The sequence below is a fragment of the Coregonus clupeaformis genome, unplaced genomic scaffold, assembly GCF_020615455.1.
Source record: "Coregonus clupeaformis isolate EN_2021a unplaced genomic scaffold, ASM2061545v1 scaf0847, whole genome shotgun sequence".
Taxonomy (NCBI): domain Eukaryota; kingdom Metazoa; phylum Chordata; class Actinopteri; order Salmoniformes; family Salmonidae; genus Coregonus; species Coregonus clupeaformis.
In genome coordinates, this window is record NW_025534302.1 from 178,909 (window position 1) to 196,108 (window position 17,200).

A 17,200-nucleotide genomic window follows, 5' to 3' on the forward strand; every position below is an offset into this window, starting at 1 on the left:
AAAAAAAAAGACAGACTACGGCTTGCAACTGCACATGGGGACAAAGATCGTACTTTTTGGAGAAATGTCCTAATTGTACTAATTGTTTTCGCTTGCCTGTTCTTTTTTTCCACATCTAGATGCGACCATACTATTCCCTTAAAGCCTGGAAGTTACATCATCGAATGCAAACGTAAACAATAGAGCAAACGCATCACTCGCAAATGGCACTTGAGTGCTCGAGGAATGACACACAGATGAACACACAACACACAAAGAGCATAGTTGGAAAATGACCATGTAATCACAGAGAGCATACACATTCAAACTGGCATATTGGTAATCTACATTCAAACCAATTTATTTCCTATTCAATGTCTTGAGATTGTATTTTTGAGTACACTTTAATCAAATGGGAAAACAGCATTTAAAACAGTTCATTCGGAACACCATTGAACTACATCACTAGACACAGGTTTCTTCTTTATTCATAAAAAAAATTAATTAATTAAGAAAAAAATCGTATTTACAATGAGGTCTTCTCTCCTGTGTGTAAAGGCTACTCTCCTGTGTGTAAAGGCTTCTCTCCTGTGTGTAAAGGCTTCTCTCCTGTGTGTAAAGGCTTCTCTCCTGTGTGTAAAGGCTTCTCTCCTGTGTGTAAAGGCTTCTCTCCTGTGTGTGTTCTGTTATGTGATTTCAGGTAATCTAACCGGTTAAAATTCTTTCCGCACAGGGAGCAGTGGTAAGGCTTCTCTCCAGTGTGTATTCTCTTATGTTTTTTCAGACAACTTGATTGAGAAAAACTCTTTCCACAAAAGGAGCATTGATAAGGCTTCTCTCCTGTGTGCGTTCTTTTGTGTGATTTCAGGTGGGTTGACTGGGTAAAACTCTTTCCGCACAGGGAGCAGAGAAAAAGCTTCTTTCCAGGCTTTTCTCCTGTATGTGTTTTTTCATGCTCTTTCAGGTACTTTGTTAAGGAAAATGTCTTTCCACACTGGGAGCAGTGGTAGGGCTTTTCTTCTGTGTGCGTCCTCTCGTGCTGTTTTAGGATCCCTTTCTTGGTAAAACTCTTTTCACACTGAGAGCAGTGGAAAGGTTTTTCTCCCGTGTGTACTATTTTATGTTCTTTCAGGTGTGCTAACCGGGTAAAAGCCTTTTCACACTGAGAGCATTGGTAAGGTTTCTCACCTGTGTGTATTATTTGATGTTGTTTTAGATTCTGTAACCAGGTAAAACACTGTCCACACTGGGAGCATTGGTGAGGCTTCTCTCCTGTGTGTATTCTCTCATGTTTTTTTAGGTCCCCTAACTGGTTAAAGCTCTTTCCACAGTGGGAACAGTGGTGTCGTCTCGTTGGTTCGGACATCTCTGGCTCTGGTTCCTCTGAGTCTGGTCTCTCTCCTGCCAAAGACAGAGTGTTTATTTAAAGTGGAACTGACAGTGTTTAAACTACTTTGCAGATATGAAACAAACAGACAATCATAATATCAGTAAAAATGATCAAATTCCCAGTTAATGCTACAAAACCAATCAAGGTTATAAAAAACAGGTTCGATTTGACTCAACAATATTTCATGACGTACATTAAGACATTGTTGGCAGAATAGATGGATGCAGTTCAATGGATGATTAATATAATTCACCAATAAATTTTTTGGTAGTCCAAAAAACATATTGCTCTCAGGTTGTAAATTACAGCTGGCCTGGTACGTTGTTCGCTGCCTCCATTCAGGATGCACTGTTTCAGTTTCAATGACTCAATATTTTGGACAAAAACAGACGAATGTAACTAAGGCTGGGAATGTCAATACAATCAGACTAGCAAGGGCAATGATCACAAGTCAGTCATAACGTGGCTAGCAAGAACGACTGTTATCCAGTTAGCATATCTCTTGCATTCGCAAATTCACTCTGGCTATATACACTCCGATTTCAGAGCACTCTCGTCGGAGTGTGCCAGAGCATAGAATAACTGATGAACTTACGAACGCGAAACACCCGTTGAATATGACCGGTGTCAGTAAACGTTGGCCAAAAAAAGTAATAGTTAGTCACGAACGCTCTAGATAACATGTAAACAGCCAAACTAACCAGCTCTGCTAGGGCAAGTAAAAGGGTCAGAGTGAGGTGTTCTCTCGTTTGTGTCTGGAAGTAGCTAGCTAGCAAGCCAGCCAACTTTAGCCAGTTAGCTTGGCTGCTTGGTTGGGACAAGATGCAGAAGGGCGAGTAGGCTACAATTCCCCATCGTTTATCAGTGTAATTTTGATGGCGAAATTAGCTGTAAAAGTTTGAGAGGGGTTTTATCTAATGTTCCTTCGTTAGATTTTTAGCTCATCTTGCTCTGGCTAGCATTAGTTGTTGACCTTGTTGTTGTTGATGTGCATAACTGAGGGAGAGAGAGCCTACCTTTTCATGGTTGTTTGATCAATAGGACTGTAAAGTTCCCAAATGTAAGAGGACTCCGTGGTGTTGACATATTTGCAGAAATCCATTAAGGGGAATTTTGTGGCTTTTGGAGAATTGTTCTAATAATCTAAAATCACGCTGTGGCAAATGGCTTGTTTGCATAAACAATGTTTTTATTCGGTTTTATTTACTGCAGTGTCTATTAATTGTCCAGATGCACGGCCGCTTTCCACACTCTATATTGCTGTAGAATTTTCACTAATGGTTTAGTATACGTAATTCCGAAACATTCTAAGAATTTATGAAAACGTGAAAATCCCCATATCTAAGCGCTCGCTTGCCAGACATTTTTTTTTTTTTTAAGTGTCATTCTTCCTGGGGGTGTATATGAACAGATTTTAATAAGATGTAATGTTGCTAAAATGCTGTCAGTTCCACTTTAAATAGAGGGGCCTGAATAAAACGCCACATAATAAAACTCTCATCCTATGAGGTTTAATCCAAATCAGACCCCTCAATAACATGAAGTCAGTTTTCAAAACATTTCTCCTCCATCTTTATTCCCTTGACAGATAAAGCCCCTCCAACAACAGATGGAACCCTTGGTATACCTCAGGCCGTGTCTAGACATGGAAGTATCAAGTGTAGACAACCTCAGATCTTTCTGAACTTATTCAGATGAGTAACCAGGCCTGGGCCAAAGCAAGCAAGGCTAGCTGGCTCTGGATCAGGTTGACAATCTAGACAACTTAGAAACTGTCTCGGTTGAGAAAGCTACAGTATATCCAGAGGTACTGTCTTGGTTGAAAAAGCTACAGTATATTCAGATGTACTGTCTCGGTTGAGAAAGCTACAGTCTATCCAGATGTAGTGTCTCAGTTGAGAAAGCTACAGTATATCCAGCTACTTTTCTAAGCTCTATCGCTACATACAGTGAGGGAAAAAAGTATTTGATCCCCTGCTGATTTTGTACATTTGCCCACTGACAAAGAAAATAAAATCTGAAATTTCCATCCCCAACTATAACATTTTCCATCTAGATAGAACTGACAAAGGGGGTGGAGTTGCAATCTACTGTAGAGCTCTATCATACTATCCAGGTCTGCGCCCAAACAGTTTGACCTTCTACTTCTAAAAATCCACCTTTCCAGAAATAAGTCTCTCACTGTTGCGGCTTTCTACAGACCCCTCTCAGCCTCCAGCTGTGCCCTGGACACCATATGTGAATTGATTGCCCCCCATTTATCCTCAGAGTTCGTACTGCTTGGTGACCTAAATTGGGATATGCTTAATACCCCGGCCATCCTACAATCCAAACTAGATGCCCTCTATCTCACACAAATTATCAACGAACCTACCAGGTACAACCCTAAATCCGTAAACATGGGTACCCTCATAGATATCATCCTGACTAACTTACCCTCTAAATACACCTCCGCTGTCTTCAACCAGGATCTCAGCGATCACTGCCTTATTGCCTGCGTCCGTAACGGGTCCGCGGTCAAACGACCACTCCTCATCACTGTCAAACGCTCCCTAAAACACTTTAGCGAGCAGGCCTTCGTAATTGACCTGGCCCAGGTATCCTGGATGGATATAGATCTCATTCCGTCAGTAGAGGATGCCTGGTTGTTCTTTAGAAGTAATTTCCTCTCAATCTTAAATAAACATGCCCCATTAAAAAAATACAGAACTAAGAACAGATATAGCCCCTGGTTCTCCTCAGACTTGACTGCCCTTGACCAGCACAAAAACATCCTGTGGCGTACTGCATTAGCATCAAATAGCCCCCGCGATATCCATTTTTTCAGGGAAGTTAGGAACCAATATACACAAGCAGTCAGGAAAGCAAAGGCTAACTTTTTCAAACAGAAATTTGCATCCTGTAGCACTAACTCCAACAAGTTTTGGGACACTGTAAAGTCCATGGAGAATAAGAGCACTTCCTCCCAGCTGCCCACTGCACTGAGGCTAGGAAACACTATCACCACTGATAAATCTACAATAATCGAGAATTTCAACAAGCATTTTGCTATGGCTGGCCATGCTTTCACCTGGCTACCAAAATTGTCACAACCCCTATTACTAGCCTGTTCAACCTCTCTTTCATAACGTCTGAGATCCCCAGAGATTGGAAAGCTGCCGCGGTCATCCCCCTCTTCAAAGGGGGTGACACTCTAGATCCAAACTGTTACAGACCTATATCCATCCTGCCCTGCCTTTCGAAAGTATTTGAAAGCCAAGTTAACAAACAGATCACCGACCATTTCGAATCCCACCGTACCTTCTCCGCTATGCAATCCGGTTTCCAAGCTGGTCATGGATCCTCCCGTTACGGGGTCTGAGACTCCGAAGGCTCCCACCATTAGCTCTGACAAATTGAAAACCCTAGTCATTGGCGACTCCATTACCCGCAGTATTAGACTTAAAACGAATCACCCAGCGATCATACACTGTTTACCAGGGGGCAGGGCTACCGACGTTAAGGCTAATCTAAAGATGGTGCTGGCTAAAGCTAAAACTGGCGAGTGTAGAGAGTATAGAGATATTGTTATCCACGTCGGCACCAACGATGTTAGGATGAAACAGTCAGAGGTCACCAAGTGCAACATAGCTTCAGCGTGTAAATCAGCTAGAAAGATGTGTCGGCATCGAGTAATTGTCTCTGGCCCCCTCCCAGTTAGGGGAAGTGACGAGCTCTACAGCAGAGTCTCAGCACTCAATCGCTGGTTGAAAACTGTTTTCTGCCCCTCCCAAAAGATAACATTTGTGGATAATTGGCCCTCTTTCTGGGACTCACCCACAAACAGGATCAAGCCTGACCTGCTGAGGAGTGACGGACTCCATCCTAACTGGAGGGGTGCTCTCCTCTTATCTACCAACATAGATAGGGCTCTAACTCCTCTAGCCCCACAGTGAAATAGGGTGCAGGCCAGGCAGCAGGCTGTTAGCCAACCTGCCAGCTTAGTGGAGTCTGCCAATAGCATAGTCAGTGTAGTCAGCTCAGCCATACCCATTGAGACTGTGTCTGTGCCTCGACCTAGGTTGGGCAAAACTAAACATGGTGGTGTTCACCCTAGCAATCTTATTAGGATAAAGACCTCCTCCATTCCTGCCATTATTGAAAGAGATCGTGATACCTCACATCTCAAAATAGGGTTACTTAATGTTAGATCCCTCACTTCAAAGGCAGTCATAGTCAATGAACTAATCACTGATCATAATCTTGATGTGATTGGCCTGACTGAAACATGGCTTAAGCCTGATGAATTTGCTGTGTTAAATGAGGCCTCACCTCCTGGTTACACTAGTGACCATATTCCCCGTGCATCCCGCAAAGGCGGAGGTGTTGCTAACATTTACGATAGCAAATTTCAATTTACAAAAAAAAAATGACGTTTTCATCTTTCGAGCTTCTAGTCATGAAATCTATGCAGCCTACTCAATCACTTTTTATAGCTACTGTTTACAGGCCTCCTGGGCCATATACAGCGTTCCTCTCTGAGTTTCCTGAATTCCTATCAGACCTTGTAGTCATAGCAGATCATATTCTAATTTTTGGTGATTTTAATATTCACATGGAGAAGTCCACAGACCCACTCCAAAAGTCTTTCGGAGCCATTATCGACTCAGTGGGTTTTGTCCAACATGTCTCTGGACCTACTCACTGCCACAGTCATACTCTGGACCTAGTTTTGTCCCATGGAATAAATGTTGTAGATCTTAATGTTTTTCCACAAAATCCTGGACTATCGGACCACCATTTTATTACGTTTGCAATCGCAACAAATAATCTGCTCAGACCCCAACCAAGGAGCATCAAAAGTCGTGCTATAAATTCTCAGACAACACAAAAATTCATTGATGCCCTTCCAGACTCCTTCTGCCTACCCAAGGACGTCAGAGGACAAAAATCAGTTAACCACTTAACTGAGGAACTCAATTTAACCTTGCGCAATACCCTAGATGCAGTTGCACCCCTAAAAACGAAAAACATTTGTCATAAGAAACTAGCTCCCTGGTATACAGAAAATACCCGAGCTTTGAAGCAAGCTTCCAGGAAATTGGAACGGAAATGGCGCCACACCAAACTGGAAGTCTTCCGACTAGCTTGGAAAGACAGTACCGTGCAGTACCGAAGAGCCCTCACTGCTGCTCGATCATCCTACTTTTCCAAATTAATCGAGGAAAATAAGAACAATCCAAAATTTATTTTTGATACTGTTGCAAAGCTAACTAAAAAGCAGCATTCCCCAAGAGAGGATGGTTTTCACTTCAGCAGTGATAAATTCATGAACTTCTTTGAGGAAAAGATCATGACCATTAGAAAGCAAATTACGGACTCCTCTTTGAATCTGCGTATTCCTCCAGGGCTTAGCTGTCCTGGATCTGCACAGCTCTGCGAGGGCCTGGGATCGGGAGAGACACTTAAGTGTTTTAGTACTATATCTCTTGACACAATGATGAAAATAATCATGGCCTCTAAACCTTCAAGCTGCATACTGGATCCTATTCCTACTAAACTGCTGAAGGAGCTGCTTCCTGTGCTTGGCCCTCCTATGTTGAACATAATAAACAGCTCTCTATCCACCGGATGTGTACCAAACTCACTAAAAGTGGCAGTGATAAAGCCTCTCTTGAAAAAGCCAAACCTTGACCCGGAAAATATAAAAAACTATCGGCCTATATCGAATCTTCCATTCCTCTCAAAAATTTTAGAAAAAGCTGTTGCGCAGCAACTCACTGCCTTTCTGAAGACAAACAATGTATACGAAATGCTTCAGTCTGGTTTTAGACCCCATCATAGCACTGAGACTGCACTTGTGAAGGTGGTAAATGACCTTTTAATGGCGTCAGACCGAGGCTCTGCATCTGTCCTCGTGCTACTAGACCTTAGTGCTGCCTTTGACACCATCGATCACCACATTCTTTTGGAGAGACTGGAAACCCAAATTGGTCTACACGGACAAGTTCTGGCCTGGTTTAGATCCTACCTGTCGGAAAGATATCAGTTTGTCTCTGTGAATGGTCTGTCCTCCGACAAATCAACTGTACATTTCGGTGTTCCTCAAGGTTCCGTTTTAGGACCACTATTGTTTTCACTATATATTTTACCTCTTGGGGATGTTATTCGAAAACATAATGTTAACTTTCACTGCTATGCGGATGACACACAGCTGTACATTTCAATGAAGCATGGTGAAGCCCCCAAAATTGCCCTCGCTAGAAGCCTGTGTTTCAGACATAAGGAAGTGGATGGCTGAAAACGTTTTACTTTTAAACTCGGACAAAACAGAGATGCTTGTTCTAGGTCCCAAGAAACAAAGAGATCTTCTGTTAAATCTGACAATTCATCTTGATGGTTGTAAAGTCGTCTCAAATAAAACTGTGAAGGACCTAGGCGTTACTCTTGACCCTGATCTCTCTTTTGACGAACATATCAAGACTGTTTCAAGGACAGCTTTTTTCCATCTACGTAACATTGCAAAAATCAGAAATTTTCTGTCCAAAAATGATGCAGAAAAATTAATCCATGCATTTGTTACTTCTAGATTAGACTACTGCAATGCTCTATTTTCCGGCTACCCGGATAAAGCACTAAATAAACTTCAGTTAGTGCTAAATACGGCTGCTAGAATCCTGACTAGAACCAAGAAATTTGATCATATTACTCCAGTGCTAGCTTCCCTACACTGGCTTCCTGTTAAGGCAAGGGCTGATTTCAAGGTTTTACTGTTAACCTATAAAGCGTTACATGGGCTTGCTCCTACCTATCTTTCCGAGTTGGTCCTGCCGTACATACCAATACGTACGCTACGGTCACAAGACGCAGGCCTCCTAATTGTCCCTAGAATTTCTAAGCAAACAGCGGGAGGCAGGGCTTTCTCCTATAGATCTCCATTTTTATGGAACAGTCTGCCTACCCATGTGAGAGACGCAGACTCGGTCTCAACCTTTAAGTCTTTACTGAAGACTTATCTCTTCAGTAGGTCATATGATTGAGTGTAGTCTGGCCCAGGAGTGTGAAGGTGAACGGAAAGGCTGGAGCAACGAACAGCCCTTGCTGTCTCTGCCGGGCCGGTTCCCCTCTCCACTGGGGTTCTCTGCCTCTAACCCTGTTGCAGGGGCTGAGTCACTGGCTTGCTGGTGCTCTTTCATGCCGTCCCTGGGAGGGGTGCGTCACTTGAGTGGGTTGAGTTACTGACGTGATCTTCCTGTCTGGGTTGGCGCCCCCCTTGGTTTGTGCTGTGGTGGAGACCTCTGTGGGCTATACTCGGCCTTGTCTCAGGATTGTAAGTTGGTGGTTGGGGATATCCCTCTAGTGGTGCGGGGGCTGTGCTTTGGCGGAGTGGGTGGGGTTATATCCTTCCTGTTTGGCCCTGTCCGGGGTTTCTTCGGATGGGGCCACAGTGTCTCCGGACCGCTCCTGTCTCAGCCTCCAGTATTTATGCTGCAGTAGTTTATGTGTCGGGGGGCTGGGGTTAGTTGGTTATACCTGGAGTACTTCTCCTGTCTTATCCAGTGTCCTGTGTGAATTTAAGTATGCTCTCTCTAATTCTCTCGTTCTCTCTTTCTCTCTGAGAACCTGAGCCCTAGGACCATACGTCAGGACTACCGGGCATGATGACACCTTGCTGTCCCCAGTCCGCCTGGCCTTGCTGCTATTCCAGTTTCAACTGTTCTGCCTGCGGCTACGAAACCCCTACCTGTCCCAGACCTGCTGTTTTCAACTCTAAATGATCGGCTATGAAAAGCCAACTGAGAGACCTGAGCCCTAGGACCATACGTCGGGACTACCGGCCGTGGTGACTCCTTGCTGTCCCCAGTCCGCCTGGCCTTGCTGCTATTCCAGTTTAAACTGTTCTGCCTGCGGTTATGGAACCCCTACCTGTCCCAGACCTGCTGTTTTAAACTCTAATGATCGGCTATGAAAAGCCAACTGAGATTTATTCCTGATTATTATTTGACCATGCTTGTCACTTATGAACATTTTTGAACATCTTGGCATGGTTCTGTTATAATCTCCACCCGGCACAGCCAGAAGAGGACTGGCCACCCCTCATAGCCTGGTTCCTCTCTAGGTTTCTTCCTAGGTTTTGCCTTTCTAGGGAGTTTTTCCTAGCCACCGTGCTTCTACACCTGCATTACTAGCTGTTTGGGGTTTTAGGCTGGGTTTCTGTACAGCACTTCGAGATATTAGCTGATGTAAGAAGGGCTATATAAAATAAAATTGATTGATTGATTGATGCACTTCAGCCACGCTCAAGGTCCTAAACGATATTATAACCGCGATCGATAATAGACATTACTGTGCAGCCGTCTTCATCGACTTGGCAAAGGCTTTCGACTCTGTCAACCACCGCATTCTTATTGGCAGACTAAATAGCCTTGGTTTCTCAAATGACTGCCTCGCCTGGTTCACCAACTACTTCTCAGATAGAGTTCAATGTGTCAAATCGGAGGGCCTGTTGTCTGGATCTATGGCAGTCTCTATGGGGGTGCCACAGGGTTCAATTCTTGGGCCGACTCTTTTCTCCGTGTATATCAATGATGTTGCTCTTGCTGCTGGTGACTCTCAGATCCACCTCCACGCAGACGACACCATTTTGTATACATCTGGCCCTTCATTGGACACTGTGTTAACAAACCTCCAAACGAGCTTAAATGCCATACAACACTCCTTCAGTAGCCTCCAACTGCTCTTAAACACTAGTAAAACTAAATGCATGCTCTTCAATCAAACGCTGCTGGCACCCGCCCACCCGACTAGAATCACTACTCTCGACGGGTCTGACCTAGAGTATGTGGACAACTACAAATACCTAGGTGTCTGGTTAGACTTTAAACTCTCCTTTCAGACTCACATTAAGAATCTCCAATCCAAAGTTAAATCTAGAATCGGCTTCCTATTTCGCAACAAAGCCTCCTTCACTCATGCTGCCAAACATGCCCTCGTAAAACTGACTATCCTACCGATCCTTGACTTCGGCGATGTCATTTACAAAATAGCCTCCAACACTCTACTCAGCAAATTGGATGTAGTCTATCACAGTGCCATCCGTTTTGTCTCCAAAGCCCCATACACTACCCACCACAGTGACCTGTACGCTCTTGTTGGCTGGTCCTCACTACATGTTCGTCGTCAAACCCACTGGCTCCAGGCCATCTATAAATCACTGCTAGGCAAATCCCCGCCTTATCTTAGCTCATTGGTCACCATAGCAGCACCCACCCGTAGTCTGCGCTCCAGCAGGTATATCTCACTGGTCATCCCCAAAGCCAACACATCCTTTGGCCGCCATTCCTTCCAGTTCTCTGCTGCCAATGACTGGAACGAATTGCAAAAATCTCTGAAGCTGGAGACTCTTATCTCCCTCACTAACTTTAAGCATCAGTTGTCAGAGCACCTTACCAATCACTGCACCTGTACACAGCCCATCTGAAATTAGCCCACCCAACTACCTCATCCCTATATTGTTATTTATTTTGCTCTTTTGCACCCCAGTATTTCTATTTGCACATAATCTCTTGCACATCTAGCATTCCAGTGTTAATACTAATTGTAATTATTTTGCACTATAGCCTATTTATTGCCTTACCTCCATAACTTGCTACATTTGCACACACTGTATATATATTTTCTGTTGTATATTTTGACTTTATGTTTTTTTACCCCATATGTACCTCTGTGTTGTTGTTTTTATCGCACTGCTTTGCTTTATCTTGGCCAGGTCGCAGTTGTAAATGAGAACTTGTTCTCAACTGGCTTACCTGGTTAAATAAAGGTGGGGGGAAAAAAAATAATAATAATTATCAGTCTATTATTTTAATGGTAGGTTTATTTGAACAGTGAGAGACAGAATAACAACAAAAAAATCCAGAAAAACGCATGTCAAAAATGTTATAAATTGATTTGCATTTTAATTGAGGGAAATAAGTATTTGACCCCCTTTCAATCAGAAAGATTTCTGGCTCCCAGGTGTCTTTTATACAGGTTAAACTCTTAATGAGAGTGCTCCTAATCTCAGCTTGTTACCTGTATAAAAGACACCTGTCCACAGAAGCAATCAATCAATCAGATTCCAAACTCTCCACCATGGCCAAGACCAAAGAGCTCTCCAAGGATGTCAGGGACAAGATTGTAGACCTACACAAGGCTGGAATGGGCTACAAGACCATTGCCAAGCAGCTTGGTGAGAAGGTGACAACAGTTGGTGCGATTATTCGCAAATGGAAGAAACACAAAATAACTGTCAATCTCCCTCGGCCTGGGGCTCCATGCAAGATCTCACCTTGTGGAGTTGCAATGATCATGAGAACAGTGAGGAATCAGCCCAGAACTACATGGGAGGATCTTGTCAATGATCTCAAGGCAGCTGGGACCATAGTCACCAAGAAAACAATTGGTAACAAACTACGCCGTGAAGGTCTGAAATCCTGCAGCGCCCGCAAGGTCCCCCCTGCTCAAGAAAGCACATATACAGGGCCGTCTGAAGTTTGCCAACGAACATCTGAATGATTAAAAGGAGAACTGGGTGAAAGTGTTGTGGTCAGATGAGACCAAAATAGAGCTCTTTGGCTTCAACTCAACTCGCCTCGCCGTGTTTGGAGGAGGAGGAATGCTGCCTATGACCCCAAGAACATCATCCCCACCGTCAAACATGGAGGTGGAAACATTATGCTTTGGGAGTGTTTTTCTGCTAAGGGGACTGGACAACTTCACCGCATCAAAAGGACGATGGACGGGCCATGTACCGTCAAATCTTGGGTGAGAACCTCCTTCCCTCAGCCAGGGCATTGAAAATGGGTCGTGGATGGGTATCCCAGCATGACAATGACCCAAAACACACGGACAAGGAAACAAAGGAGTGGCTCAAGAAGAAGCACATTAAGGTCCTGGAGTGGCCTAGCCAGTCTCCAGACCTTAATCCCATAGAAAATCTGTGGAGGGAGCTGAAGGTTCGAGTGGCCAAACGTCAGCCTCGAAACCTTAATGACTTGGTGAAGATCTGCAAAGAGGAGTGGAACAAAATCCCTCCTGAGATGTGTGCAAACCTGGTGGCCAACTACAAGAAACGTCTGACCTCTGTGATTGCCAACAAGGGTTTTGCCACCAAGTACTAAGTCATGGCCTTGCTGCTATTCCAGTTTCAACTGTTCTGCCTGCGGTTACGAAACCCCTACCTGTCCCAGACCTGCTGTTTTCAACTCTTAATGATCGGCTATGAAAAGCCAACTGAGAGACCTGAGCACCTAGGACCATACGTCGGGACTACCGGCCGTGGTGACTCCTTGCTGTCCCCAGTCCGCCTGGCCTTGCTGCTATTCCAGTTTCAACTGTTCTGCCTGCGGTTATGGAACCCCTACCTGTCCCAGACCTGCTGTTTTCAACTCTTAATGATCGGCTATGAAAAGCCAACTGAGATTTATTCCTGATTATTATTTGACCATGCTTGTCACTTATGAACATTTTTGAACATCTTGGCATGGTTCTGTTATAATCTTCACCCGGCACAGCCAGAAGAGGACTGGCCACCCCTCATAGCCTGGTTCCTCTCTAGGTTTCTTCCTAGGTTTTCGCCTTTCTAGGGAGTTTTTCCTAGCCACCGTGCTTCTACACCTGCATTACTAGCTGTTTGGGGTTTTAGGCTGGGTTTCTGTACAGCACTTCGAGATATTAGCTGATGTAAGAAGGGCTATATAAAATAAAATTGATTGATTGATTGATGTTTTGCAGAGGGGTCAAATACTTATTTCCCTCATTAAAATGCAAATCAATTTATAACATTTTTGACATGCATTTTTCTGGATTTTCTTGTTGTTATTCTGTCTCTCACTGTTCAAATAAACCTACCATTAAAATTATAGACTGATCATGTCTTTGTCAGTGGGCAAACGTACAAAATCAGCAAGGGAACAAATACTTTTTTCCCCTCACTGTATATGATTCTTAAACATTTTGGGAAAACCATTGATTCACTGAAGTAATGATATAAAATCAGCATTTTTTTAAAAATCTGTGCAGGCTGTATCTGATTGTATTTGAGAGGTGGTTTAAACAACCCTGGTCTGGCTGCTGCTTTCAGGTGACTCCAATGCCAACCTGCCGTGGTCTAAGCCGCTGTCTCCGGTTAACATACACCCCTTCAGCACGGGTTACATACTGGAATAAACTAAACACAACTCATGTTTATTTCCATATAAGTAACTAAAAATACATTATTACCTTGATGAGAGGATATATTACATATTTCTACCTTTGTGTACCTATTCAGGCTACATCCCCATGAAGATAATGACATTCATTTCCATCATTATGCATTTCTGTGTGGTACAGATCAGGGTCCCACGATGTCATTATGGCTGCGTTTACACTGGCAGTCCAATTCTGATGTTTTTCCCACTAATTGGCCTTTTGACCAATCACATCTTATGTCCACTTCACATCAGATCTTGGTCGTGTTCCAGACTGACTAGGTAAGGCGCCTGCGCAGTTGCCCCTCCCTCACACGCTGCCTGCCTCGCCTGGGACAACTTTAGAGATCTGTTTTTCTACAGTCAAAACACTACAATAGACAAAAGGCTGTTGACAACCGAAGCAACCATTAATGTAGTTTTTTAACATAGCAGTCAACCTATTTCCTGTAGTCCCAAAATGATTAAACATTTTGTTTCATGTAATAAAGTTAATTTTTTATTTCTACTTCAAATGGAACACACTTTGTTAACAACATAATGTCATTAAAATAAGTTGACTCACCCACATAAGAATACCTGGATGTTTGGGCTAACGGCTAGGCTAATGGCTAGGCTAACGGCTAGGCTAATGGCTAGGCTCATGTGGGTTCTAGCACCTGAGCACATGGCCCTTGGTAATAGCCTGCAATTCACACCTCCCATGTAGATGGAAATAATTAGCATAACTATCAGTGCTCGGCCACTCTTTCCTCGTTCATTGGGCAGTGTTGCTGCATGAGCTAGACGGTGGAGACCAACTACAGCACCGACTCAGGCGGTAACTCTACTGCAGTCAGCATCTTCATTTTTCTTGACCGCTGGGACACTTTTTTGGGGCGATGAACCCAGCGTGAACCGTCAGAGTTCGCCCATTGGTTGTTGCGTCACCGTCAGAGGACGTCCAGTGGTTGTGGCGTCGCCGTCAGAGGCCGTCCATTGGTTGTTGCGTTGATAACAAAATATAATTTTTTCAAACTCAAGGGCCTAGATTCCATCAGATTAGCCTTAACCCATGATAACCACAAACTGCACAGCAGATCATTCTTTTTTTTCTAGTTCACACAAACTCATTCCTTGGAGATCTGATTGTCTGCAGGTTTTCATTGGGTTGTGGGATCAAAATGCACCGCTGCCCTTGAAATACGTCACTCACTATTGCTTTTGAGATTGTTCTGCCTTCCCAATTAAAACTAGTTAGAAAATATGTTGTATGTTTTTGGACGATGTACCACGATGCCTTGCTGACAAAATGACTGAGCGGCACAGATTACTGTTCGATTTGAGAAGGGCACTCTTCCCTCCCCGCTTTCGCCCGATGACATGACTGGCCTTTGTCCGGTCCCCCATGGATCAGAATAATCAAATCCGCTCATTGCTTCAAGCCACACCCCGGCACACCCACCAACATACATCAAAGCCTGTTCAAGAACATACAATAACGTTTTTGGGGAAATGTGTCGTTCAGTACAAACCGTTCCCCAACGTAACAAACGTTAAAGCGAACTAAACGCACCCCTAGTCTAGTCGATGTGGGAGGTGTAACTGCTTTGGAGCTGACAAATCCAAAAGCAGCTCCGAGTGTTATAGAGTAGTACAGTATGAGTCATAATACCCATTAATCCTAGCGGTCAAACAAGGAAATGGTTCCACCATTCATTTTTCCCATAAAGGATTTTATAAACACTAAGGCTTCCCTGGCGTGATGTTTTGATAACCGTGTAAATCTCTCTAGGACAAGGTGGCTTTTATCAATATATTCGCCAGTATTTACCCCCCCCAAAAAAATGAAACGCTAATTAGCTGCTAATGTGGCTATCATAAAGAACTACAAATGTCATGATGATCTGATCTGGAGGAGACAAAAGTAAGAATCTCTGGATTAACCAGGTAATCACGGGGCCCCGTGTAGCTCAGTTGGTAGAGCATGGCGCTTGCAACGCCAGGGTTGTGGGTTCGATTCAAAACAAAAAAAACATGTATGCAGTCACTAACTGTAAGTCGCTCTGGATAAGTGTCTGCTAAATGACTAAAATGTAAATGTAATGTTAGCTAGATTTAGTAACGAATAAACTGCCTAAATGTCTTTAAATTGACAATTCTGTGTCACGTGCAAGTTTTAAATTGACACAATACCTGTTAGCAAAGGTGCCAGCAAGAGACGACCCTCACAAAAAAATATTACAATTTTGAAACTGCAGTAAAAGTGCAGTTATATTGTACTGTAACTGCAGTTACACTTAAAACATTACTGCATTAAAAAAACGTATTTTGGACAGTATTTGCAGCATACTGCAGTTATACTGCAAACTTTCTTCGTAAATGGACGTGCAGAAGCTTGCAGGGATTTGTAGTCTTGCATGATGTCAATTAGTATTTTCGAATCTGAGAGTAAATAGAGCTGAATATATTGTTAAAAGTCACCTTGTCCAAGATACATTTACACTGTTATCAAAACGTCCCGCCAGGGTAAGCCTACACAACACACAGCCCTTATTTTAAGTGTTTGTAAAATTCCCCATGGGAAAAATGTATGGTGGAAAAACGATTGGAACAATTTCCGTGTTTGACGCTAGGTTTTATGGGTATTATGACACCGGCACTGTGGGACTCTATACCTATTGTGGACGTTGCCATTAGATGCACTGAGTCTCATTAGTAGAAATTCCATTCAGCCATGTTATTGAAAACTGAAACGTGTGTTGTAATTTACACGTCGATTTGGCTGATATCTTGTTTAATGATTTTTTTGTAAACAAACACTGTAGTTTGAAAACCTGCTTAAAACTATTATTTTCATCTTACGGGTCCTTGTATTCATGGCTTTTTTTATGGAATTTGACAGTGTTTACATACCGGTGTCTCCAGCACACAACCTTTAGTGGTTTATCAAAACGAGTGTCATGGCGGCCATTTTGTTGTTGTTCGAATTCCGCATTGCCACTTTGAAACCACACATCAGCTCAACAACTGGCAGTTTGTGCTCCTGTTTTTAAGATAGTACTCACTGGTGTTAATCAGATCTCCAGTCTCATCCTCTTCTTCCTCGTTCAATGTGACAGTAATCTCTTCCTCATCCTCCGCTTTCACTCTGAAAGCTTCTTCATCGCCTTTCACTGTGACATCCTCCTCTTCCTCCTCTTCTTTCACGACAACATTAAGCCACAGACCCTGTTTCTCAGTCCAACAGACCTCTTCTTTTTTAGCAGGGGGGGAGTAGTTTAGTGAGCTCATGGTCCTGGATGTTATGTTAAGCTAGCTAGATAGTTAGCATAAGCGACTAGCCTTGTGCTAATTTAACCAGTCAGCTGACTGACAACGTAAATATGAAGGGAGGGGGAAATGGGTAACTAGTAGATACGACAGACGTGTGTTTAAAACACAGTCATTAATATACACCGAAAACGTATAAAAAGCTCCAATGTTTCGGCTATGTTGGCTAGCAAGCTACCTAGGTGGCTGATTAACTGTTGTTGTTGAATAAGTGTCCCGTCCACTAGCTTATACGTCACGTCACACTCTGGCAGTATCGCCTGTAAAACTCATATCGCCATCTGCTGACTGGAGTGGGTAATGCAGT

General features: G+C 43.4%; 1 protein-coding gene across 1 annotated transcript; it reads right to left on the reverse strand.

Annotated features, from left to right (window-relative positions):
- Positions 1-72: 72 nt before the first annotated feature.
- On the reverse strand, positions 73-17,118 carry LOC121563406 (zinc finger protein 436-like). The gene is made up of 2 exons (XM_041875330.2): positions 16,629-17,118; positions 73-1,380 (listed from the first exon to the last, which is right to left on the reverse strand). The coding sequence occupies exons 1-2, from the start codon at positions 16,852-16,854 to the stop codon at positions 539-541; spliced, it is 1,068 nt and encodes a 355-aa protein (XP_041731264.2). The 5' UTR covers positions 16,855-17,118; the 3' UTR covers positions 73-538.
- Positions 17,119-17,200: the final 82 nt, after the last annotated feature.

What these genes read in the sequence shown, in the direction of transcription:
- LOC121563406 (XM_041875330.2), bottom strand. Translation starts at nt 16,854, where the DNA reads ATGAGCTCACTAAACTACTCCCCCCCTGCTAAAAAAGAAGAGGTCTGT. An exon ending in TGGAGATCTGATTAACACCA is followed by an intron (nt 1,381 to 16,628) that starts GTGAGTACTATC and finishes TGTCTTTGGCAG; the next exon opens with GAGAGAGACCAGACTCAGAG.